The sequence below is a fragment of the Pseudophryne corroboree genome, chromosome 6, assembly GCF_028390025.1.
Source record: "Pseudophryne corroboree isolate aPseCor3 chromosome 6, aPseCor3.hap2, whole genome shotgun sequence".
Taxonomy (NCBI): Eukaryota; Metazoa; Chordata; class Amphibia; order Anura; family Myobatrachidae; genus Pseudophryne; species Pseudophryne corroboree.
Genome location: NC_086449.1, coordinates 571,291,962 through 571,317,814, shown reverse-complemented (window position 1 = coordinate 571,317,814; position 25,853 = coordinate 571,291,962). Strand labels below are relative to the sequence as shown.

The window sequence follows — 25,853 nt, the reverse complement described above, 5'->3', positions numbered from 1 at the left end:
TCCGGGTACCAAGTTCTTCTTGGCCAATCCGGAACGATGAGTATAGTTCTTACTCCTCTCTTTCTTATTATCCTCAGTACCTTTGGTATGAGAGGAAGAGGAGGGAACACATAGACCGACTGGTACACCCACGGTGTCACTAGAGCGTCCACAGCTATCGCCTGAGGGTCCCTTGACCTGGCACAATATCTTTTTAGCTTTTTGTTGAGGCGGGACGCCATCATGTCCACCTGTGGCCTTTCCCAACGATTTACAATCAGCTGGAAGACTTCTGGATGAAGTCCCCACTCTCCCGGGTGGAGGTCGTGCCTGCTGAGGAAGTCTGCTTCCCAGTTGTCCACTCCCGGAATGAACACGGCTGACAGTGCTATCACGTGATTCTCCGCCCATCGGAGAATCCTTGTGGCTTCTGCCATTGCCATCCTGCTTCTTGTGCCGCCCTGTCGGTTTACATGGGCGACCGCCGTGATGTTGTCTGACTGAATCAGCACCGGCTGGTTTTGAAGCAGGGGTTTTGCTTGACTTAGGGCATTGTAAATGGCCCTTAGTTCCAGAATATTTATGTGTAGGGAAGTCTCCTGACTCGACCATTGTCCTTGGAAGTTTCTTCCCTGAGTGACTGCCCCCCAACCTCGAAGGCTTGCATCCGTGGTCACCAGGACCCAGTCCTGAATGCCGAATCTGCGGCCCTCGAGAAGATGAGCACTCTGCAGCCACCACAGCAGAGACACCCTGGCCCTTGGGGACAGGGTGATCAACCGATGCATCTGAAGATGCGATCCGGACCACTTGTCTAACAGATCCCACTGAAAGATCCTTGCATGGAACCTGCCGAAGGGAATTGCTTCGTAAGAAGCTACCATCTTTCCCAGGACTCGCGTGCAGTGATGCGCCGACACCTGTTTTGGTTTCAGGAGGTCTCTGACCAGAGATGACAACTCCTTGGCCTTCTCCTCCGGGAGAAACACCTTCTTCTGTTCTGTGTCCAGAACCATACCCAAGAACAGCAGACGCGTCGTAGGAACCAGCTGCGACTTTGGGATATTCAGAATCCAGCCGTGCTGTTGTAGCACTTCCTGAGATAGTGCTACTCCGACCAACAACTGCTCCATGGGCCTCGCCTTTATAAGGAGATCGTCCAAGTACGGGATAATTATAACTCCCTTCCTTCGAAGGAGTATCATCATTTCGGCCATTACCTTGGTAAATACCCTCGGTGCCGTGGACAGACCAAACGGCAACGTCTGGAATTGGTAATGGCAGTCCTGTACCACAAATCGGAGGTACTCCTGGTGAGGTGGGTAAATGGGGACATGTAGGTAAGCATCCTTGATGTCCAGTGATACCATAAAATCCCCCTCTTCCAGGCTTGCAATAACCGCCCTGAGCGATTCCATTTTGAACTTGAACTTCCTTATATAAGTGTTCAAGGATTTCAAATTTAGAATGGGTCTCACCGAACCGTCTGGTTTCGGTACCACAAACATTGTGGAATAGTAACCCCGTCCCTGTTGAAGGAGGGGAACTTTGATTATCACCTGCTGGAGGTACAGCTTGTGCATTGCCGCCAGTACTTCCTCCCTTTCCTTGGGAGTGGCTGGCAAGGCTGATTTGAGGTAACGGCGAGGGGGAGACGTCTCGAACTCCAGCTTGTATCCCTGAGATACCACTTGTAGAACCCAGAGATCCACCTGTGAGCGAACCCACTGGTCGCTGAAGTTCCGGAGACGGGCCCCCACCGCACCTGGCTCCACCTGTGGAGCCCCAGCGTCATGCGGTGGACTTAGTGGAAGCAGGGGAGGATTTTTGTTCCTGGGAACTGGCTGTCTGGTGCAGCTTTTTCCCTCTACCCCTGCCTCTGGGCAGAAAGGACGCGCCTCTGACCCGCTTGCCTTTCTGGGGCCGAAAGGACTGTACTTGATAATACGGTGCTTTCTTAGGCTGTGAGGGAACCTGCGGTAAAAAAGTCGACTTCCCAGCTGTTGCTGTGGACACGAGGTCCGAGAGACCGTCCCCAAATAATTCCTCACCCTTACAAGGCAAAACTTCCATGTGCCTTTTAGAATCAGCATCACCTGTCCACTGCCGAGTCCATAATACTCTCCTGGCAGAAATGGACATTGCATTAATTCTAGATGCCAGCCGGCAAATGTCCCTCTGTGCATCCCTCATATATAAGACTACGTCTTTAATATGCTCTATGGTTAGCAAAATAGTATCCCTGTCAAGGGAATCAATGTTATCTGACAGGGAATCAGACCATGCTGCTGCAGCACTACACCTCCATGCTGAAGCAATAGCAGGTCTCAGTATAGTACCTGAGTGTGTATACACAGACTTCAGGATAGCCTCCTGCTTTCTATCTGCAGGCTCCTTTAAGGCGGCCGTATCCTGAGACGGCAGTGCCACCTTTTTTGATAAGCGTGTGAGCGCCTTGTCCACCCTAGGGGATGTCTCCCAGCGTAACCTATCCGTTGGCGGGAAAGGGTACGCCATTAGTAACCGCTTAGAAATCACTAATTTCTTATCCGGGGAACACCACGCTTCTTCACACAATTCATTTAACTCATCAGATGGGGGAAAAGTCACTGGATGCTTTTTCTCCCCAAACATAATACCCTTTTTTGTGGTAACCGGGTTAATGTCAGAAATGTGCAACACATTTTTCATTGCCGTAATCATGCATCGGATGGCCCTTGTGGATTGTACATTTGTCTCATCCTCGTCGACACTGGAGTCAGACTCCGTGTCGACATCTGTGTCTGCCATCTGAGGTAGCAGGCGTTTTTGAGCCCCTGATGGCCTCTGAGACGCTTGGGCAGGAGCGGGCTGAGATGCCGGCTGTCCCAAAGCTGTTACGTCATCAAACCTTTTATGCAAGGAGTTGACACTGTCGGTTAATACCTTCCACATATCCATCCACTCTGGTGTCGGCCCCGCAGGGGGCGACATCACACTTATCGGCTCCTGCTCCGCCTGCACGTAAGCGTCCTCATCAAACATGTCGACACAGCCGTACCGACACACCGCACACACACACAGGGAATGCTCTGACTGAGGACAGGACCCCACAAAGTCCTTTGGGGAGACAGAGAGAGAGTATGCCAGCACACACCAGAGCGCTATATAACAGAGGGATTTACACTAATACAAAGTGAAATTTTCCCCCAATAGCTGCTTATTATCAAAAATTGCGCCTAAATTTATGTGCCCCCCCTCTCTTTTTTACCCTTTCCGAAGTGTATACTGCAGGGGAGAGCCTGGGGAGCGTCCTTCCAGCGGAGCTGTGAAGAAAAAATAGCGCTGGCTGTGCTGAGGAAGATAGCCCCGCCCTTTCAGCGGCGGGCTTCTCCCGCTTTTTTAATAATATTTATGGCGGGGGATTAGGCACATATACAGTTTAGAACTGTATTATGTGCTTTTTGCCAAGTAAGGTATACAAATTGCAGCCCAGGGCGGCCCCCCCCAGCGCCCTGCACCCACCAGTGACCGGAGCGTGTGGTGTGCTGTGGGAGCAATGGCGCACAGCTGCAGTGCTGTGCGCCACCTTATTGAAAACCGGAGTCTTCAGCCGCCGATTTTCTCCCGGAATCTTCCGTCTTCTGGCTCTGCAAGGGGGACGGCGGCGCGGCTCCGGGAACGGACGATCGAGGTCGGGCCCTGTGTTCGATCCCTCTGGAGCTAATGGTGTCCAGTAGCCTTAGAAGCAGAAGCTAGCTGCACGCAGGTAGGTTTGCTTCTCTCCCCTCAGTACCATGTAGCAGTGAGTCTGTTGCCAGCAGATCTCACTGAAAATAAAAAACCTAACAAATACTTTCTTTTCTAGTAAGCTCAGGAGAGCCCACTAGGAGCACCCAGCTCTGGCCGGGCACAGATTCTAACTGAGGTCTGGAGGAGGGGCATAGAGGGAGGAGCCAGTGCACACCAGATATAGTACCTAATCTTTCTTTTAAGAGTGCCCAGTCTCCTGCGGAGCCCGTCTATTCCCCATGGTCCTTACGGAGTACCCAGCATCCACTAGGACGTCAGAGAAATATATTGTGCCATGGACGTGGTCACCTCAGAAAGGATTCTCAGATAGGGACTGGTCAGCACTCCTTGTCTCATGTGCATGTAACATATTATGTGAGGTGGTGAAATCTGTTCATATGCTAATAAACCAGACCATTGATAGCTACGATATCTGGACTCTGGGTCGACAGCACTTAGGTCGACACACTTTAGGTCGACGCCTTTTGGTCGACAGTGACTAGGTCGACACCAGAATTAGGTCAACACAACCATTGGGTTGACATGAACAAGGTCGACATGGAAAAAGGTCGACATGAGTTTTTTTACTGTTTTCTTACTTTACGATCCACGTGGACTGCAATTGGGAATGGTAACCTGTGCCAAGCGCAGCGAGGCACCTTGCCCGAAGCTCGCTCACCATGTGAGGGGATACGTGCACTAACTGGGGTTCCCAGTCACTTTATGAAGAAAATAACACCAAAAAAACATAAAAAAATCATGTCTACCTTTGTTCATGTCGACCTAATGGCCTTGTCGACCTGTTTCCTGTGTCGAACTACTCACTGTCGACCAATAGGCATCGACCTATTTAACAATCTAAAAATATTTCCAAAAACCACATCACAACAACAGTTGCATAAATAAATCAAGGAGACTACAGGTGCCCACACACAGCACGATATTTTAAACAATGTGGGCGTTTCCGATCGTTTAAAAAGTGCCATGTGTACAGACAATAATGATGGCAATGTGTGCACCTGTGGGTCCTTCGTCGCCTCCTCAGATCTCTTCAACATGCAGAAAGGTCTGAAGAGGTGGCAAATGATGCCATTCTGCCCGATGCAGCATGGCCCTGCTTCCCCCACCATCGCTTGTCATTGCCGGCATCGGTGTGCGCACTTGCCAATCCTGGCACCCCACCAGGTCGCGTCGCCAGCTATGTGTCCCTGAAGGTCATATCGCACCATGTGTGGGCACCTTTAGATAGTATTGGTAATTGCCAGATGTAGCATATGCACGATACCTAAGATACTGTAAAAGGAAAATAATTGTGACATACAAAGGTGTCTTTTATTTATTATGGATTTTCATTTAAGCTGTGAAAGATTAAAATCATCCTGTGTGAATGCAGGGTTGTCATGTCCATTTTCTACTTGTGGTTTCAAGTCTTCAGTTTTGTCATCCTAAAAAAATCAGAATATAGTACAGTAACATGTTAGCTATTACATACAAACTAGTAACAGTTAATAATGTATTAACTTTAAATAAAAATTCCACTAGTTTCACACAGGGGCTCCAAGAGGTAACAAAGTTCCCAGTCCCTGGCCTAGCTTGAATATGCATTTAAATTGGAGCCACATTATAGGTCTGATCAGCAGTTTCCTTTTGGCCTGTGCAGTCATGCTCCTCTTTGGCTGAATGTACTGCATCAGTTTTTGCTGATTTAATCCATGTAGCATATATCCTAAGGAGTGGCTGTATGCTGCATAAGGGCCTGAAAATGACCTGGTTGACTTTGAACAAGAATGCATTGCTATGACAAAAAATACCTTTACCTGTGGGTAAAGTCTCTTTCTATGATACACATAAGGCATTACAAGGAGGTGCTGAGGCATAATAAGAATTTACTTACCGATAATTCTATTTCTCGTAGTCCGTAGTGGATGCTGGGGACTCCGTAAGGACCATGGGGAATAGTGGCTCCGCAGGAGACTGGGCACACAAGTAAATCTTTAGAACTACCTGGTGTGCACTGGCTCCTCCCCCTATGACCCTCCTCCAAGCCTCAGTTAGGATACTGTGCCCGGACGAGCGTACACAATAAGGAAGGATTTTGAATCCCGGGTAAGACTCATACCAGCCACACCAATCACACCATATAACTTGTGATCTAAACCCAGTTAACAGCATGATAACAGAGGAGCCTCTAGAAAAGATGGCTCACTACAGCAATAACCCGATTTTTTGGTAACAATAACTATGTACCAGTATTGCAGACAATCCGCACTTGGGATGGGCGCCCAGCATCCACTACGGACTACGAGAAATAGAATTATCGGTAAGTAAATTCTTATTTTCTCTAACGTCCTAAGTGGATGCTGGGGACTCCGTAAGGACCATGGGGATTATACCAAAGCTCCCAAACAGGCGGGAGAGTGCGGATGACTCTGCAGCACCAAATGAGAGAACTCCAGGTCCTCCTCAGCCAGGGTATCAAATTTGTAGAATTTTACAAACGTATTTGCTCCTGACCAAGTAGCTGCTCGGCAAAGTTGTAAAGCCGAGACCCCTCGGGCAGCCGCCCAAGATGAGCCCACCTTCCTTGTGGAATGGGCTTTTACAGATTTTGGCTGTGGCAGGCCTGCCACAGAATGTGCAAGCTGAATTGTACTACAAATCCAACGAGCAATAGTCTGCTTAGAAGCAGGAGCACCCAGCTTGTTGGGTGCATACAGAATAAACAACGAGTCAGATTTTCTGACTCCAGCCGTCCTGGAAACCTATATTTCCAGGGCTCTGACAACGTCTAGCAACTTGGAGTCCTCCAAGTCCCTAGTAGCCGCAGGCACCACAATAGGTTTATTCAGGTGAAACGCTGAAAACCACCTTAGGGAGAAACTGAGGACAAGTCCTCAATTCCGCCCTGTCCGAATGGAAAATCAGATGAGGGCTTTTACAGGATAAAGCCGCCAATTCTGACACGCACCTGGCCCAGGCCAGGGCCAACAGCATGACCACTTTCCATGTGAGATATTTTAACTCCACATATTTAAGTGGTTCAAACCAATGTGACTTTTGGAACCCAAAAACTACATTTAGATCCCAAGGTGCCACTGGAGGCACAAAAGGAGGCTGTATATACAGTACCCCTTTCACAAACGTCTGAACTTCAGGGACTGAAGCTAGTTCTTTTTGGAAGAAAATTGACAGGGCCGAAATTTGAACCTTAATGGACTCCCATTTCAGGCCCATAGACACTCCTGTTTGCTGGAAATGTAGGAATCGACCTAGTTGAAAAATTCCTCCGTCGGGGCCTTACTGGCCTCGCACCACGCAACATATTTTCGCCAAATGCGGTGATAATGTTTTGCGGTTATATCTTTCCTGGCTTTGATCAGGATAGGAATGACTTCATCCGGAATAGCCTTTCTCCTTCAGGATCCGGCGTTCAACCGCCATGCCGTCAAACGCAGCCGCGGTAAGTCTTGGAACAGACAGGGTCCTTGCTGGAGCAGGTCCCTTCTTAGAGGTAGAGGCCACGGATCCTCCGTGAGCATCTCTTGAAGTTCCGGTTACCAAGTCCTTCTTGGCCAATCCGGAGCCACGAATATAGTGCTTACTCCTCTCCATCTTATAATTCTCAGTACCTTGGGTATGAGAGGCAGAGGAGGGAACACATACACTGACTGGTACACCCACTGTGTTACCAGAGCGTCCACAGCTATTGCCTGAGGGTCCCTTGACCTGGCGCAATACTTGTCGAGTTTTATAAACATGTGGAAGACTTCTGGGTGAAGTCCCCACTCTCCCGGGTGGAGGTTGTGTCTGCTGAGGAAGTCTGCTTCCCAGTTGTCCACTCCCGGAATGAATATTGCTGACAGTGCTATCACATGATTTTCCGCCCAGCGAAGAATCCTTGCAGCTTCTGCCATTGCCCCCCTGCTTCTTGTGTCACCCTGTCTGTTTACGTGGGTGACTGCCGTGATGTTGTCCGAATGGATCAACTCCGGGTGACCTTGAAGCAGAGGTCTTGCTGAGCTTAGAGCATTGTAAATGGCCCTTAGCTTCAGGATATTTATGTGAAGTGATGTCTCCAGGCTTGACCATAAGCTCTGGAAATTCCTTCCCTGTGTGACTGCTCCCCAGCCTCGCAGGCTGGCATCCGTGGTCACCAGGACCCAGTCCTGAATGTGCGGCCCTCTAGAAGATGAGCACTCTGCAACCACCACAGGAGAGACACCCTTGTGCTTGGTGACAGGGTTATCCGCTGATGCATCTGAAGATGCGACCCGGACCATTTGTCCAGCAGGTCCCACTGGAAAGTTCTCGCGTGGAATCTGCCAAATGGGATTGCTTCGTAGGAAGCCACCATTTTTCCCAGAACCATTTCATTGATGTACTAAGACTTGGCTCGGTTATAGGAGGTTCCCGACTAGCTCGGATAACTCCCTGACTTTCTCCTCCGGGAGAAACACCTTTTTCTGGACTGTGTCCAGGATCATTCCTAGGAACAGAAGACGAGTCGTCGGAATAAGCTGCGATTTTGGAATATTGAGAATCCAATCGTGCTGCCGCAACACTACCTGAGATAGTGCTACACCGACCTCCAACTGTTCCCTGGATCTTATCTTATCAGGGAATCGTCCAAGTAAGGGATAACTAAAATTCCCTTCCTTCGAAGGAGTATCATCATTTCTGCCATTACCTTGGTAAAGACCCGGGGTGCCGTGGACCATCCATACGGCAGCGTCTGAAACTGATAGTGACAGTTCTGTACCATAAACCTGAGGTACCCTTGGTGAGAAGGGTAAATTGGGACATGAAGGTAAGCATCCTTGATGTCCCGAGACATCATGTAGTCCCCTTCTTCCAGGTTCGCAATCACTGCTCTGAGTGACTCAATCTTGAATTTGAACCTCCGTATGTAAGTGTTCAAGATTTTAGATTTAGAATCGGTCTCACCGAGCCGTCCGGCTTCGGTACCACAACAGTGTGGAATAATACCCCGTTCCCTGTTGCAGGAGGGGTACCTTGATTATCACCTGCTGGGAATACAGCTTGTGAATGGCTTCCAAAACTGCCTCCCTGTCAGAAGGAGACATCGGTAAAGCCGACTTTAGGAAACGGCGAGGGGGAGACGTCTCGAATTCCAATTTGTACCCCTGAGATATCACCTGAAGGATTCAGGGGTCTACTTGCGAGTGAGCCCACTGCGCGCTGAAATTCATTGAGACGGGCCCCCACCGTGCCTGATTCTGCTTGTAAAGCCCCAGCGTCATACTGAGGGCTTGGCAGAGGCGGGAGAGGGCTTCTGTTCCTGGGAACTGGCTGATTTCTGCAGCCTTTTTCCTCTCCCTCTGTCACGGGGCAGAAATGAGGAACCTTTTGCCCGCTTGCCCACGAAAAGACTGCGCCTGATAATACGGCGTCTTCTTATGTTGAGAGGCGACCTGGGGTACAAACGTGGATTTCCCAGCTGTTGCCGTGGCCACCAGGTCTGAAAGACCAACCCCAAATAACTCCTCCCCTTAATAAGGCAATACTTCCAAATGCCGTTTGGAATCCGCATCACCTGACCACTGTCGTGTCCATAACCCTCTACTGGCAGAAATGGACAACGCACTTAGACTTGATGCCAGTCGGCAAATATTCCGCTGTGCATCACGCATATATAGAAATGCATCTTTTAAATGCTCTATAGGCAATAATATACTGTCCCTATCTAGGGTATCAATATTTTCAGTCAGGGAATCCGACCACGCCAACCCAGCACTGCACATCCAGGCTGAGGCGATTGCTGGTCGCAGTATAACACCAGTATGTGTGTAAATACATTTTAGGATACCCTCCTGCTTTCTATCAGCAGGATCCTTAAGGGCGGCCATCTCAGGAGAGGGTAGAGCCCTTGTTCTTACAAGCGTGTGAGCGCTTTATCCACCCTAGGGGGTGTTTCCCAACGCACCCTAACCTCTGGCGGGAAAGGATATAATGCCAATAACATTTTAGAAATTATCAGTTGTTATCGGGGGAAACCCACGCATCATCACACACCTCATTTAATTTCTCAGATTCAGGAAAACTACAGGTAGTTTTTCCTCACCGAACATAATACCCCTTTTTGGTGGTACTCGTATTATCAGAAATGTGTAAAACATTTTTCATTGCCTCAATCATGTAACGTGTGGCCCTACTGGAAGTCACATTTGTCTCTTCACCGTCGACACTGGAGTCAGTATCCGTGTCGGCGTCTATATCTGCCATCTGAGGTAACGGGCGCTTTAGAGCCCCTGACGGCCTATGAGACGTCTGGACAGGCACAAGCTGAGTAGCCGGCTGTCTCATGTCAACCACTGTCTTTTATACAGAGCTGACACTGTCACGTAATTCCTTCCAACAGTTCATCCACTCAGGTGTCGACCCCCTAGGGGGTGACATCACTATTACAGGCAATCTGCTCCGTCTCCACATAATTTTTCTCCTCATACATGTCGACACAAACGTACCGACACACAGCACACACACAGGGAATGCTCTGATAGAGGACAGGACCCCACTAGCCCTTTGGGGAGACAGAGGGAGAGTTTGCCAGCACACACCAGAGCGCTATATATATACAGGGATAACCTTATATAAGTGTTTTTCCCCTTATAGCTGCTGTATTTTTAATACTGCGCGTAATTAGTGCCCCCCTCTCTTTTTTAACCCTTTCTGTAGTGTAGTGACTGCAGGGGAGAGCCAGGGAGCTTCCCTCCAACGGAGCTGTGAGGGAAAATGGCGCCAGTATGCTGAGGAGATAGGCTCCGCCCCCTTCTCGGCGGCCTTATCTCCCGTTTTTCTGTGTATTCTGGCAGGGATTAAATTCATCCATATAGCCCAGGAGCTATATGTGATGCATTTTTTTTGCCATCCAAGGTGTTTTTATTGCGTCTCAGGGCGCCCCCCCCCCAGCGCCCTGCACCCTCAGTGACCGGAGTGTGAAGTGTGCTGAGAGCAATGGCGCACAGCTGCAGTGCTGTGCGCTACCTTGTTGAAGACAGGACGTCTTCTGCCGCCGATTTTCTGGACCTCTTCTGTCTTCTGGCTCTGTAAGGGGGCCGGCGGCGCGGCTCTGGGACCTATCCATGGCTGGGCCTGTGATCGGTCCCTCTGGAGCTAATGTCCAGTAGCCTAAGAAGCCCAATCCACTCTGCACGCAGGTGAGTTCGCTTCTTCTCCCCTTAGTCCCTCGATGCAGTGAGCCTGTTGCCAGCAGGTCTCACTGAACATAAAAAAACTAAAACTAAACTTTTCACTAAGCAGCTCAGGAGAGCCACCTAGTGTGCACCCTTCTCGTTCGGGCACAAAAATCTAACTGAGGCTTGGAGGAGGGTCATAGGGGGAGGAGCCAGTGCACACCAGGTAGTTCAAAAGCTTTACTTTTGTGCCCAGTCTCCTGCGGAGCCGCTATTCCCCATGGTCCTTACGGAGTCCCCAGCATCCACTTCGGACGTTAGAGAAATATAGGTGCATAAGGGGGCTGGCCTTGAGTTGTATAAAGGGGTAAGAGGGCCTTTGAAGCATATAAAGTGGAATGATATGGCTCTAATGCATACAAAGTTGTATAAGGGGCTCTGGGATGGCATATAAGGGCAGGAGGGAGTACTGAGGCATATAAAGAGGCATTAAGGACCCTGGACTGGTATATAAGGATAGAAGGTGGCTCTGAGGTATATGAAGTGGCATGGATGGGGCTAGAAGTCATATATAGGCGCATGAGGGGATATAGGCTGGCATAAAAGTGCATGAGAGAGATCTGATTTATATAAGGGGGCATGATGGTGCTCTGAGGCATAAAAATGTGTATGATGGGGCTCTGAGGCATATAAAGAGGCAATAAGGACTCCGGACTGGTATATAAGGATAGAAGGCGGCTCTGAGGCATATGAAGTGGCATGGATGGGGCTAGAAGTCATATATAGGCGCATGAGGGGATATAGGCTGGCATAAAAGTGCATGAGAGAGATCTGATTTATATAAGGGGGCATGATGGTGCTCTGAGGCATAAAAACGGGTATGATGGGGCTCTGAGGCATATAAAGATGCCTAAGAGTTTCTGGGCTGGCATATGAAGGAAGATAAGTGGGCTCAGAAGCATATAAAGGCACATGACTGGAACTAAATAGTAAGAAAATGGCCATAAATCTGAAAACTAAAATGGCTGTAACCCTACTGGAACGCTGTCTGAACAGTGTATTACTCTATTTTACCCCCGATATGTATGACCCTATTTCTATGTTAGTGCTTTATAAATAAAATATATCAGTGCTGCATAATTTGTCAGCGCATTATAAATAAAAGTATAATAATAAATAATAATAAGACCCATCCATCCTGAAGCTCATTCATTTAATGACTGTATACGTGTGCTATTGAAATGAATTCTAATACCTGTAGAAACATAGGCCTCAGTGGAGCTGCACAGCTCTGGTAACAAAAATATTTTCCATTAATTTAATGTCAATTAATTCCTAGGTGCTAGAATGCACTCATAGAATATCAACCGCAGGTATTCTACATCTGAACCACAATTCAAAACTCATGTAAACCACAAACAGGTACACTTACTAAGTGTTGCTTTTCAAAGACACTGCATCTTTGGTGGTTTCAAATACTGGATTTAAAGGAACATTTATATATATATATATATATATATATACCAACAAATTTGTTTGTATGTGTGTATATATATATATATATATATAACCTTCAGTGCTTCCCTATCTAATTACATCCTCTGTAGAGTATTCATAACATCACATATCTTGTCTTTCTTTAGTCTCACACCCTCCTGACACTTGGATAACTTTGTGGGGTATCATCATACAACCCATTAAGAACCTAGCAATCTGGTGGACCATTATGCAATAGGTAGCATCTATCCTTGTGTATCTATGCCTATTTCCCTATAGATTGTAAGCTTGCGAGCAGGGCCTTCCTACCTCTGTCTGTCTTTACCCAGTTTTGTTCTATTACTGTTGTCCTAATTGTAAAGCGCAACGGAATATGCTGCGCTATATAAGAAACTGTTAATAAATAATAATAAAATAAATATATATATATATATATATATATATATATATATATATATATATATATATATATATATGTGTGTATATATATATATATATATATATATATATATCCAAGAATCTTTTGCATTTAATATTATTGCCACTTTAAATCCAGCAGCTGAAACTACTGAAGATGCGGGGGGTATTGAAAGGCACCGCCCAGTAAGTTTACCACATATAGCATATATATGCGTTTTCACTTGCACATCAGTGAGTACTGGTTTAAGAATTAGCACACTCAAAAGCTAAAACATGGAGTACAATACTGATAGTAACATTTTGTAAATTCTTATAGTTAAAATGATTTGGTGTCTGCTGTCCAACAGACATACAGTATAATCCATATACAAATGTTTCCTTACTTTGTGAGATTTAAAGCAGCACAACATGTCAAATGCACAATCCTGTCTTCCAAAGACAAAGTCACGATTTATGTTTTGTTTCAGTCCTCCTGTAGAGTATATGAATATGGTTGATGACATTTGTACTGTAAATAGTGACGCATTTCAAAACCAATTAAACTACAATGACAAGCTTAAAGTAACTTTACTACTACTTTACTACTCTATCTGTACCAGAGACACCATACTAAGATTTAACTGCACAGGAATTAGTTTTAAATATGTACATAATCGCAGATTATATACATTTGGCGGAACTTGGCGTGAAAAAAACCTTGGTCACTGTATGGTAGCACTTTGCTTACATATTCAGACTCATTCTCACACAAATGTTGCACATCAAATTATTCAATGAAGTCTTGTAAAGCAGTTGTGTCACATCGCATTGCATTTAAGATGCACATTCAAGCAACAAAGAAGTGATAAAGATGCTCGGCATAAGCCGAGTCACACAAGGCCTGGCACGCTGAGAAGGGCTGTTTGGCATGACTGCAGCAATAGTGTATGAGGCATACTCACTTACTTTCCCGAATGCTGCGAAAGACTTGTGATTTTTCAGGTATTTCCCTGCCTAATAAAGTAACAGGATGGGGAGATAATATGGGGCATCTCGGTCCGCATGGAGGGGGTAGGGATAAAATGACAAAAAATGGCACCATATTTGCTCTGCCCCCTCAGCATGGACCCGCAAATTACAGCATTTTGCCATGATGGGGGCGGGCCCTAATGAAGTGGCAAGCCGGCCCGCCTGCAAAGGTGTCATCAGCATGGGGTTCATTACGATATGCCGGCGGTCGGGCTCCCGGCGACCAGCATACCGGCGCCGGGAGCCCGACCGGCTTACCGACAGTGTGGCGAGCGCAAATGAGCCCCTTGCGGGCTCGCTGTGCTCGCCACGCTACAGGCACGGTGGCGCGCTACACTATTTTATTCTCCCTCCAGGGGGGTCGTGGACCCCCACGAGGGGGATTAAGTGTCGGTATGCCGGCTGTCGGGCTCCCATCAGCATCCCCTCTCCAGACTTCTCTCAGAGAGGAGATTGAAAAAGTTAGCAAGTTTGTCAATTTCCATTGACAGACATAAAGTAACAGAAGTGTAATATACATGATGAAACACGCCACAATTTAGGAACTATTCACTAGTCACGTACAAAATGTTCAACAACGTTGTTCATGAGTTAAATAAGACAGATACTGTAAAGTTTATATAATCCGCTTCTATTTCTTGCTTCTGTCTTGAGCTGACAGCCACAGTATTTCAGCTATCCAGTGTTTAATTGTTTCTGTTAATTCAAGTTGAACCAGTTATAGTACTATTTCAATTACACAAGTAGCCGTACCCACAGCTAACACCCTGTCACACATGAACTTTTCAGCTTCACTTAAACTTAAGCTCTACTGCACGTTCGAGGAGCTGCTGTATGACACAAAATCCAAGGTCGTGAGCAGTACAAACCCCTAAAATGCATGCAGTTCTGGACAAACCACATGATTAAACATCTGGGAGGTTTTTTTTAAACTTATTTTTTTTTTTATACATTGTGAAAAAAAATAAGAATTTACTTACCGATAATTCTATTTCTCATAGTCCGTAGTGGATGCTGGGACTCCGTCAGGACCATGGGGAATAGCGGGCTCCGCAGGAGACAGGGCACATCTAAAAAAGCTTTTAGGTCACATGGTGCGTACTGGCTCCTCCCCCTATGACCCTCCTCCAAGCCTCAGTTAGGTACTGTGCCCGGACGAGCGTACACAATAAGGAAGGATCTTGAATCCCGGGTAAGACTCATACCAGCCACACCAATCACACCGTACAACTTGTGATCTGAACCCAGTTAACAGTATGATAACACAAACGAAGTAGCCTCTGAACAGATGGCTCACAACAACAGTAATAACCCGATTTTTGTAACAATAACTATGTACAAGCATTGCAGACAATCCGCACTTGGGATGGGCGCCCAGCATCCACTACGGACTATGAGAAATAGAATTATCGGTAAGTAAATTCTTATTTTCTCTAACGTCCTAGTGGATGCTGGGACTCCGTCAGGACCATGGGGATTATACCAAAGCTCCCAAACGGGCGGGAGAGTGCGGATGACTCTGCAGCACCGAATGAGAGAACTCCAGGTCCTCTTTAGCCAGAGTATCAAATTTGTAAAATTTTACAAACGTGTTCTCCCCTGACCACGTAGCTGCTCGGCAAAGTTGTAATGCCGAGACTCCTCGGGCAGCCGCCCAGGATGAGCCCACTTTCCTTGTGGAATGGGCCTTTACAGATTTAGGCTGTGGCAGGCCTGCCACAGAATGTGCAAGTTGGATTGTACTACATATCCAACGTGCAATCGTCTGTTTAGACGCAGGAGCACCCAACTTGTTGGGTGCATACAATGTAAACAACGAGTCAGATTTTCTGACTCCAGCTGTCCTTGAAATATATATTTTTAATGCTCTGACAACGTCCAGTAACTTGGAGTCCTCCAAGTCGCTAGTAGCCGCAGGCACCACAATAGGCTGGTTCAAGTGAAATGCCGAAACCACCTTAGGGAGAAATTGAGGACGTGTCCTCAATTCTGCCCTGTCCGAATGGAATATCAGATATGGGCTTTTGTATGACAAAGCTGCCAACTCCGAAACTCTCCTGGCTGAAGCCAGGGCCAACAGCATGGTTACCTTCCATGTAAGGTATTTTAAATCTACCGATTTTAAAGGCTCAAACCAATGAGATTTGAGAAAATTTAGAACCACGTTCAAATCCCACGGTGCCACTGGAGGCACTATTGGGGGTTGTATATGTAGTACACCTTTGACAAAAGTTTGTACTTCAGGCACTGACGCCAATTCCTTCTGGAAGAAAATTGATAAGGCCGAAATTTGAACTTTAATGGACCCCAATTTGAGGCCCATAGACAATCCTGCTTGCAGGAAATGTAAGAATCGACCCAATTGAAATTCTTCCGTTGGAGCCTTCTTGGCCTCACACCACGCAACATATTTTCTCCAAATGCGGTGATAATGTTGTGCGGTCACTTCTTTCCTGGCTTTAATTAAAGTAGGAATAACTTCCTCAGGAATGCCCTTCTCTTTTAGAATCCGGCGTTCAACCGCCATGCCGTCAAACGCAGCCGCGGTAAGTCTTGGAACATACAAGGTCCCTGCTGAAGCAGATCCCTTCTTAGAGGTAGAGGCCACGGATCCTCCGTGAGCATCTCTTGAAGTTCCGGATACCAAGTTCTTCTTGGCCAGTCCGGAGCTACCAGTATTGTTCTTACTCCTCTTTTCCGTATAATTCTCAGTACCTTTGGTATGAGAGGCAGAGGAAGGAACACATACACTGACTGGTACACCCACGGTGTTACCAGAGCGTCCACAGCTATTGCCTGAGGGTCTCTTGACCTGGCGCAATACCTGTCCAATTTTTTGTTGAGGCGAGACGCCATCATGTCCACCTTTGGTTTTTCCCAACGGTTCACAATCATGTGGAAAACTTCTGGATGAAGTCCCCACTCTCCCGGGTGAAGGTCGTGTCTGCTGAGGAAATCTGCTTCCCAGTTGTCCACTCCCGGGATGAACACTGCTGACAGTGCTACGACATGATTCTCCGCCCAGCGCAGAATCCTTGCAGCTTCTGCCATTGCACTCCTGCTTCTCGTGCCGCCTTGTCGGTTTACGTGGGCGACTGCCGTGATGTTGTCGGACTGGATCAACACCGGCTGACCCTGAAGCAGCGATTTTGCCAGGCTTAGAGCATTGTAGATCGCTCTTAGCTCCAGTATATTTATGTGAAGAGACGTCTCCAGGTTTGACCACACGCCCTGGAAGTTTCTTCCCTTTGTGACTGCTCCCCAACCTCGTAGGCTGGCATCCGTAGTCACCAGGACCCAGTCCTGTATGCCGAATCTGCGGCCCACTAACAGATGGGCAGTCTGCAACCACCACAGGAGAGACAACCTTGTTCTCGGTGACAGTGTTATCCGCTGATGCATGTGCAGATGCGATCCGGACCATTTGTCCAGCAGATCCCACTGAAATGTTCGTGCATGGAATCTGCCGAATGGAATCGCTTCGTACGAAGCCACCATCTTTCCCAGGACTCTTGTGCATTGATGTACTGACACAGTTCCTGGTTTTAGGAGGTTCTTGACAAGTTCGGATAACTCCCTTGCTTTCTCTTCCGGGAGAAATACCTTTTTCTGAACCGTGTCCAGAATCATGCCCAGGAACAGCAGATGTGTTGTCGGGGTCAATTGAGATTTTGGAAGATTTAGAATCCACCCGTGTTGCTGAAGCACTACTTGTGTTAGCGCTACACCGACTTCCAGCTGTTCTCTGGACTTTGCCCTTATCAGGAGATCGTCCAAGTAAGGGATAATTAATACGCCTTTTCTTCGTAGAAGAACCATCATTTCGGTCATTACCTTGGTAAAGACCCGAGGGGCCGTGGACAACCCAAACGGCAGCGTTTGAAACTGATAATGACAGTCTTGTATCACGAACCTGAGATACCCTTGGTGTGAGGGGTAAATCGGGACATGTAGATAAGCATCTTTTATGTCCAAGGACACCATGAAGTCTCCTTCTTCCAGATTCGCTATCACTGCTCTGAGTGACTCCATCTTGAACTTGAATTTCTGTATGTACAGGTTCAAGGATTTCAGATTTAGAATAGGCCTTACCGAATCGTCCGGTTTCGGTACCACAAATAGTGTGGAATAATACCCCTTTCCCTGTTGTAGGAGGGGTACCTTGACTATCACCTGCTGAGAATACAGCTTGTGAATGGCTTCCAAAACCGACGTCCTTTCTGAGGGAGACGTTGGTAAAGCAGACTTTAGGAACCGGCGAGGGGGAGACCTTTCGAACTCCAGCATGTAACCCTGAGATACTATCTGCAGGACCCACGGGTCCACTTGTGAGTGAACCCATTGATTGCTGAAAATCTTGAGTCGACCCCCCACCGTTCCTGAGTCCGCTTGTAAAGCCCCAGCGTCATGCTGATGGCTTTGTAGAAGCCGGGGCGGGCTTCTGTTCCTGGGCAGGGGCTGCTTGCTGCCCTTTCTTACCCTTTCCTCTGCCTCGCGGCAGATAAGACTGTCCTTTTGGTCGCTTTTTATAGGAGCGAAAGGACTGTGGCTGAAAAGACGGTGTCTTTTTCTGTTGGGAGGGGGTCTGAGGTAAAAAAGTGGATTTGCCGGCAGTTGCCGTGGCCACCAGGTCCGAAAGACCGACCCCAAACAATTCCTCTCCTTTATATGGCAATACTTCCATATGCCTCTTGGAATCCGCATCACCTGACCACTGTCGCGTCCATAAACTTCTTCTGGCAGATATGGACATCGCGCTTACTCTTGATGCTAGAGTACAAACATCCCTCTGAGCATCTCGCATATAAAGGAAAGCATCCTTTAATTGCTCTAGAGTCAATAAAATACTGTCCCTATCCAGGGTATCAATATTTTCAGTCAGAGAATCCAACCACACTACCCCAGCACTGCACATCCAGGCTGAGGCTATTGCCGGTCGCAGTATAACACCAGTATGTGTGTATATACTCTTCAGTGTAGTTTCCAGCCTCCTATCTGCTGGATCCTTGAGGGCGGCCGTATCTTTGATAAACGTGTGAGCGCCTTATCCACCCTAGGGGGTGTTTCCCAGCGCGCCCTAACCTCTGGTGGGAAAGGGTATAATGCCAATAACTTCTTGGAAATTAGCAGTTTTCTATCGGGGTTAACCCACGCTTCATCACACACGTCATTCAATTCCTCTGATTCTGGAAAAAATACAGGTAGTTTTTTCACCCCCCACATAATACCCCTTTTTGAGGTACCAGCAGTATCAGAGATCTGCAAAGCCTCCTTCATTGCCGTGATCATATAACGTGTGGCCCTATTGGAAAATACGTTTGTTTCTTCACCGTCGACACTAGATTCATCTGTGTCGGTACCCGTGTCGACTGACTGAGGTAAAGGACGTTTTACAGCCCCTGACGGTGTCTGAGACGCCTGAACCGGTACTAACTGGTTTGCCGGGCGTCTTATTTCGTCAACTGACTTTTGTAATGTGCTGACATTATCACGTAATTCCATAACTAAAGCCATCCATTCCGGTGTCGACTCCCTAGGGGGTGACATTACCATCATCGGCAATTGCTCTGCCTCCACACCAACATCGTCCTCATACATGTCGACACACACGTACCGACACACAGCAGCCACACAGGGAATGCTCTAATCGAAGACAGGACCCCCTAGCCCTTTGGGGAGACAGAGGGAGAGTTTGCCAGCACACACCAAAAGCGCTATAAATGTATATAAACAACCCTAGAAGGTGTTGTTTACTATATATGCGCTCTTAATATATAAATATCGCCAATTTATGCCCCCCTTCTCTTTGTTACCCTGTTTCTGTAGTGCAGTGCAGGGGAGAGACCTGGGAGCCTTCCTCACCAGCGGAGCTGAGCAGGAAAATGGCGCTGAGTGCTGAGGAGAATAAGCTCCGCCCCTTTTTCGGCGGGCTTTTCCCCGGTTTTTAAGAAACTGGCCTGGGTTAAAATACATACATATAGCCTTAATGGCTATATGTGATGTATTTATTTTGCCACTAAAGGTAATTATATTGCTGCCCAGGGCGCCCCCAGCAGCGCCCTGCACCCTCCGTGACTGAGTCAGTGAGCCGTGTGACAACAATGGCGCACAGCTGCCGTGCTGTGCGCTACCTTCAAGAAGACTGAGGAGTCTTCTGCCGCCTGCTTTCCGGACCTCCGTTCTGCCGTCTCTTCAGCGTCTGTAAGGGGGATCGGCGGCGCGGCTCCGGGACGAACCCCAGGCTGACCTGTGTTCCGACTCCCTCTGGAGCTAAGTGTCCAGTAGCCTAAGACTCCAATCCATCCTGCACGCAGGTGAGTTGGAAATCTCTCCCCTAAGTCCCTCGATGCAGTGATCCTGTTGCCAGCAGGAATCACTGAGATTGAAACCTAAAAAAAAACTTTTCTAAACAGCTCTTTAGGAGAGCCACCTAGATTGCACCCTCTCGGACGGGCACAAAAACCTAACTGAGGCTTGGAGGAGGGTCATAGGGGGAGGAGCCAGTACGCACCATGTGACCTAAAAGCTTTTTTAGATGTGCCCTGTCTCCTGCGGAGCCCGCTATTCCCCATGGTCCTGACGGAGTCCCAGCATCCACTAGGACGTTAGAGAAATGATGAGTCTTTACTTGTCTTACCTGTTGGAACTGTCTCCTTTTTTTCTTTTATTAGTAAGGGGCATATGTAATAGGGTCCGAGTTTGCCAGAGGTGTGGGATGCTGGCTGATCTCAGACGTTTTTTAAAGCAGCAATCATTTACAAGGTAAATCCATGCCTTGAAAATTATTGCAGCTTTTAAAAAAACGGACCCTATTACATATGCCCTAAAGCCAGGGGCGGAACTCTGGGAGGCAGTGGAGTCGGCTGCCGCCGGGCTCCTGGTCTCAAGGGGGCGCATCTCCTCCACACTGTCTCCCGCTGCCTGACTCCTGAAGAGGAGCTTTCGTGTCAGTGTCAGGGGGAGCCCGCAGATCAGGAGGACTGGAGGAGCTACTCGCAGCCTGGAACCTGTCACCAGAGGAGGAGGAGCTCGTAGCAGCATGCGCACCCTCAGCGTTCTGAGGGAAAATCCCACCGGCCAGCCGCTGTGTGCTCCGGCTCTGCGGGTAAGTGGAGGTCCAGGGCAGCCTCACTTACCCATCCTTGTGACGGTCACATTATCGTGCGTGCCGAATGCCGGTGATTGGGTGGGCGGGCGCGCGCGGGAGGGGGGGGGGGGTCTTATTGTATACATTGCTGGGAGGTGCTGCACTTAGGATCCCTTCAATAATGACACACACAGCAGCACCATTATATAATCAATATTTCAATCTGGTACTATAGATTGTCACCAGGATACCATACCTGATGACAATCTATAGTACCAGATTGAAATATTGATTATATAAAGGTGCTGCTGTGTGTGTCATTACTGAAGGGATCCTAAGTGCAGCACCTCCCAGCAATATATTAAAACTTCTTGTGGGGGCACCAGAAAAAGTAAATGTATATATATATATAGAGAGAGAGAGAGAGGGATGTGGAATTCAGTGGCACTCCACAGACTTGAATAATAAGAATTTACTTACCGATAATTCTATTTCTCGTAGTCCGTAGTGGATGCTGGGGACTCCGTAAGGACCATGGGGAATAGCAGCTCCGCAGGAGACTGGGCACATCTAAAGAAAGCTTTAGGACTAACTGGTGTGCACTGGCTCCTCCCCCTATGACCCTCCTCCAAGCCTCAGTTAGGAAACTGTGCCCGGACGAGCGTACACAATAAGGAAGGATTTTGAATCCCGGGTAAGACTCATACCAGCCACACCAATCACACCGTATAACTTGTGATCTGAACCCAGTTAACAGTATGATAACAGAGGAGCCTCTGAAAAGATGGCTCCCAACAATAATAACCCGATTTTTGTAACAATAACTATGTACAAGTATTGCAGACAATCCGCACTTGGGATGGGCGCCCAGCATCCACTACGGACTACGAGAAATAGAATTATCGGTAAGTAAATTCTTATTTTCTCTAACGTCCTAAGTGGATGCTGGGGACTCCGTAAGGACCATGGGGATTATACCAAAGCTCCCAAACGGGCGGGAGAGTGCGGATGACTCTGCAGCACCAAATGAGAGAACTCCAGGTCCTCCTCAGCCAGGGTATCAAATTTGTAGAATTTAGCAAACGTGTTTGCCCCTGACCAAGTAGCTGCTCGGCAAAGTTGTAAAGCCGAGACCCCTCGGGCAGCCGCCCAAGATGAGCCCACTTTCCTTGTGGAACGGGCTTTTACAGATTTTAGCTGTGGCAGGCCTGCCACAGAATGTGCAAGCTGAATTGTACTACAAATCCAACGAGCAATAGTCTGCTTAGAAGCAGGAGCACCCAGCATGTTGGGTGCATACAGGATAAACAGCGAGTCAGATTTCCTGACTCCAGCCGTCCTGGAACATATTTTCAGGGCCCTGACAACATCCAGCAACTTGGATTCCTCCAAGTCCCTAGTAGCCGCAGGCACCACAATAGGTTGGTTCAGGTGAAAACGCTGGAACCACCTTAGGGAGAAACTGAGGACGAGTCCTCAATTCCGCCCTGTCCGAATGGAAAATCAGATAAGGGCTTTTACAGGATAAAGCCGCCAATCCTGACACGCGCCTGGCCTAGGCCAGGGCCAACAGCATGACCACTTTCCATGTGAGATATTTTAACTCCACAGATTTAAGTGGTTCAAACCAATGTGACTTTTGGAACCCAAACTACATTGAGATCCCAAATTGCCACTGGAGGCACAAAAGGAGGCTGTATATGCAGTACCCCTTTTACAAACGTCTAAACTTCAGGGACTGAAGCTAGTTCTTTTTTTTTGGAAGAAAATTGACAGGGCCGAAATCTGAACCTTAATGGACCCCAATTTCAGGCCCATAGACACTCCTGTTTGCAGGAAATGTAGGAATCGACCCAGTTGAATTTCCTCCGTCGGGCCTTACTGGCCTCGCACTACGCAACATATTTTCGCCAATTGCGGTGATAATGTTTTTGCGGTTACATCCTTCCTGGCTTTTGATCAGGATAGTAATGACTGCATCCGGAATGCCTTTTTTCCTTCAGGATCCGGTGTTCAACCGCCATGCCGTCAAACGCAGCCGCGGTAAGTCTTGGAACAGACAGGGTCCTTGCTGGAGCAGGTCCCTTCTTAGAGGTAGAGGCCACGGATCCTCCGTGAGCCTCTCTTGAAGTTCCGGTTACCAAGTCCTTTTTGGCCCATCCGGAGCCACGAATATAGTGCTTACTCCTCTCCATCTTATCAATCTCAGTACCTTGGGTATGAGAGGCAGATGAGGGAACACATACACTGACTGGTACACCCACGGTGTTACCAGAGCGTCTACAACTATTGCCTGAGGGTCTCTTGACCTGGCGCAATACCTGTCGAGTTTTTTAATCATGTGGACGACTTCTGGGTGAAGTCCCCACTCTCCCGGGTGGAGGTCGTGCTGAGGAAGTCTGCTTCCCAGTTGTCCACTCCCGGAATGAATACTGTTGACAGTGCTATTACATGATTTTCCGCCCAGCGGAGAATCCTTGCAGCTTCTGCCATTGCCCTCCTGCTTCTTGTGCCACCCTGTCTGTTTACGTGGGTGACTGCCATGATGTTGTCCGACTGGATCAACACCGGCTGACCTTGAAGCAGAGGTCTCGCTAAGCTTAGAGCATTGTAACTGGCCCTTAGCTTCAGGATATTTATGTGAAGTGATGTATCCAGGCTTGACCCTAAGCCCTGGATATTCCTTCCCTGTGTGACTGCTCCCCAGCCTCGCAGGCTGGCATCCGTGGTCACCAGGACCCAGTCCTGAATGCCGAATCTGCGGTCCTCTAGAAGATGAGCACTCTGCAACCACCACAGGATGGATACCCTCGTCCTTGGTGACAGGGTTATCCGCTGATGCATCTGAAAATGCGACCCGGACCATTTGTCCAGTAGGATCCACTGGAAAGTTCTTGCGTGGAATCTAACGAATGGGATTGCTTCGTAGGAAGCCACCATTTTTTTTCCAGAACCCTTGTGCATTGATGCACTGAGACTTGGTTCGGTTTTAGGAGGTTCCTGATTAGCTCGGATAACTCCCTGGCTTTCTCTTCCGGGAGAAACACCTTTTTTTCTGGACTGTGTCCAGGATCATCCCTAGGAAACAGAAGACAAGTCGTCGGAACCAGCTGCGATTTTGGAATATTGAGAACCCAATCGTGCTGCCGCAACACTACCTGAGATAGTGCTACACCGACCTCCAACTGTTCCCTGGATCTTACCCTTATCAGGGAATTGTCCAAGTAAGGGATAACTAAAATTTCCTTCCTTCGAAGGGATATCATTTCGTCCATTACCTTGGTAAAGACCCGGGGTGCCGTGGACCATCCCTACGGCAGCGTCTGAACTGATAGTGACAGTTCTGTACCATAACCTGAGGTACCCTTGGTGAGAAGGGTAAATTTTGACATGAAGGTAAGCATCCTTGATGTCCCGAGACATCATGTAGTCCCCTTCTTCCAGGTTCGCAATCACTGCTCTGAGTGACTCAATCTTGAATTTGAACCTCTGTATGTAAGTGTTCAAAGATTTTAGATTTTAGAATCGGTCTCACCGAGCCGTCTGGCTTCGGTACCACAATAGTGTGGAATAATACCCCGTTCCTTGTTGCAGGAGGGGTACCTTGATTATCACCTGCTGGGAATACAGCTTGTGAATGGCTTCCAAAACTGCCTCCCTGTCAGAGGGAGACGTCGGTAAAGTCGACTTTTGGAAACGGCGAGGGGGAGACGTCTCGAATTCCAATATGTACCCCTGAGATATTACCTGAAGGATCCAGGGGTCTACTTGCGAGTGAGCCCACTGCGCACTGAAATTCATTGAGAACGGGCCCCCACCGTGCCTGAGCTTGTAAAGCCCTAGCGTCATACTGAGGGCTTGGCAGAGGCGGGAAAGGGTTTCTGTTCCTGGGAACTGGCTGATCTCTGCAGCCTTTTTCCTCTCCCTCTGTCACGAGCAGAAAAGAGGAACCTTTTGTCCGCTTGCCAACAAAGGACTGCGCCTGATAATACGGCGTCTTATTTTGAGAGGCGACCTGGGGTACAAACGTGGATTTCCCAGTTGTTGCCGTGGCCACCAGGTCTAAAAGACCGACCCCAAATGTCCCCTTTCAAAGGCAATACTTCCAAATGCCGTTTGGAATCCGCATCACCTGACCATTTTACTGGTAGAATTGGACAACGCACTTATACTTGATGCCAGTCGGCAATTATTCCGCTGTGCATCATGCATATATAGAAATGCATCTTTTAAATGCTCTATAGGCAATAATATACTATCCTTATCTAGGATATCAATATTTCCAGTCAGGGAATCCGACCATGCCAACCCAGCACTGCACCTCCAGGCTGAGGCGATAGCTGGTCGCAGTATAACACCAGTATGTGTGTAAATACCTTTTTTGGATACCCTCCTGCTTTCTATCAGCAGGATCCTTAAGGGCGGCCATCTCATGAGAGGGTAGAGCCCTTGTTCTTACAAGCGTGTGAGCGCCTTATCCCCCCTAGGGGGTGTTTCCAATGCATCCTAACCTCTGGCGGGAAAGGGTATGCAGCCAATACTTTTTAAGAAATTATTAATTGTTATCGGGGGGAAACCCACGCATCATCACACACCTCATTTTATTTCTCAGATTCAGGAAAACTACATGTAGTTTTTCCCTCACCGAACATAATACCCCTTTTTTGGTGGTACTCGTATTATCAGAAATGTATAAAAACATTTTCCATTGTCTCAATCATGTAACGTGTGGCCCTACTGGTAATCACGGTTGTCTCTTCACCGTCGACACAGGAGTCAGTATCCGTGTCGGCGTCTGTATCTGCCATCTGAGGTAACGGCCGCTTTAGAGCCCCTGACGGCCTATGAGACGTCTGGACAGGCACAAGCTGAGTAGCCGGCTGTCTCATGTCAACCACTGTTTTTTTATATAGAGCTGACACTGTCACGTAATTTTC

At 47.9% G+C, this 25,853-nt stretch overlaps 1 protein-coding gene across 1 annotated transcript in view; it reads right to left on the bottom strand.

Annotated features, from left to right (window-relative positions):
• Positions 1-5,060: 5,060 nt before the first annotated feature.
• Positions 5,061-25,853, bottom strand: part of LOC134932951 (sodium-coupled monocarboxylate transporter 1-like) — a 168,688-nt gene continuing 147,895 nt past the window's right edge. Inside the window, exons 14-15 of the mRNA XM_063927828.1 lie at positions 13,205-13,293; positions 5,061-5,195 (exon numbers count right to left, since the gene is read on the bottom strand). Coding sequence (XP_063783898.1) covers positions 5,100-5,195; positions 13,205-13,293 — 185 coding nt within the window. The 3' untranslated portion in view covers positions 5,061-5,099. The remainder of the gene's footprint in view (positions 5,196-13,204; positions 13,294-25,853) is intronic.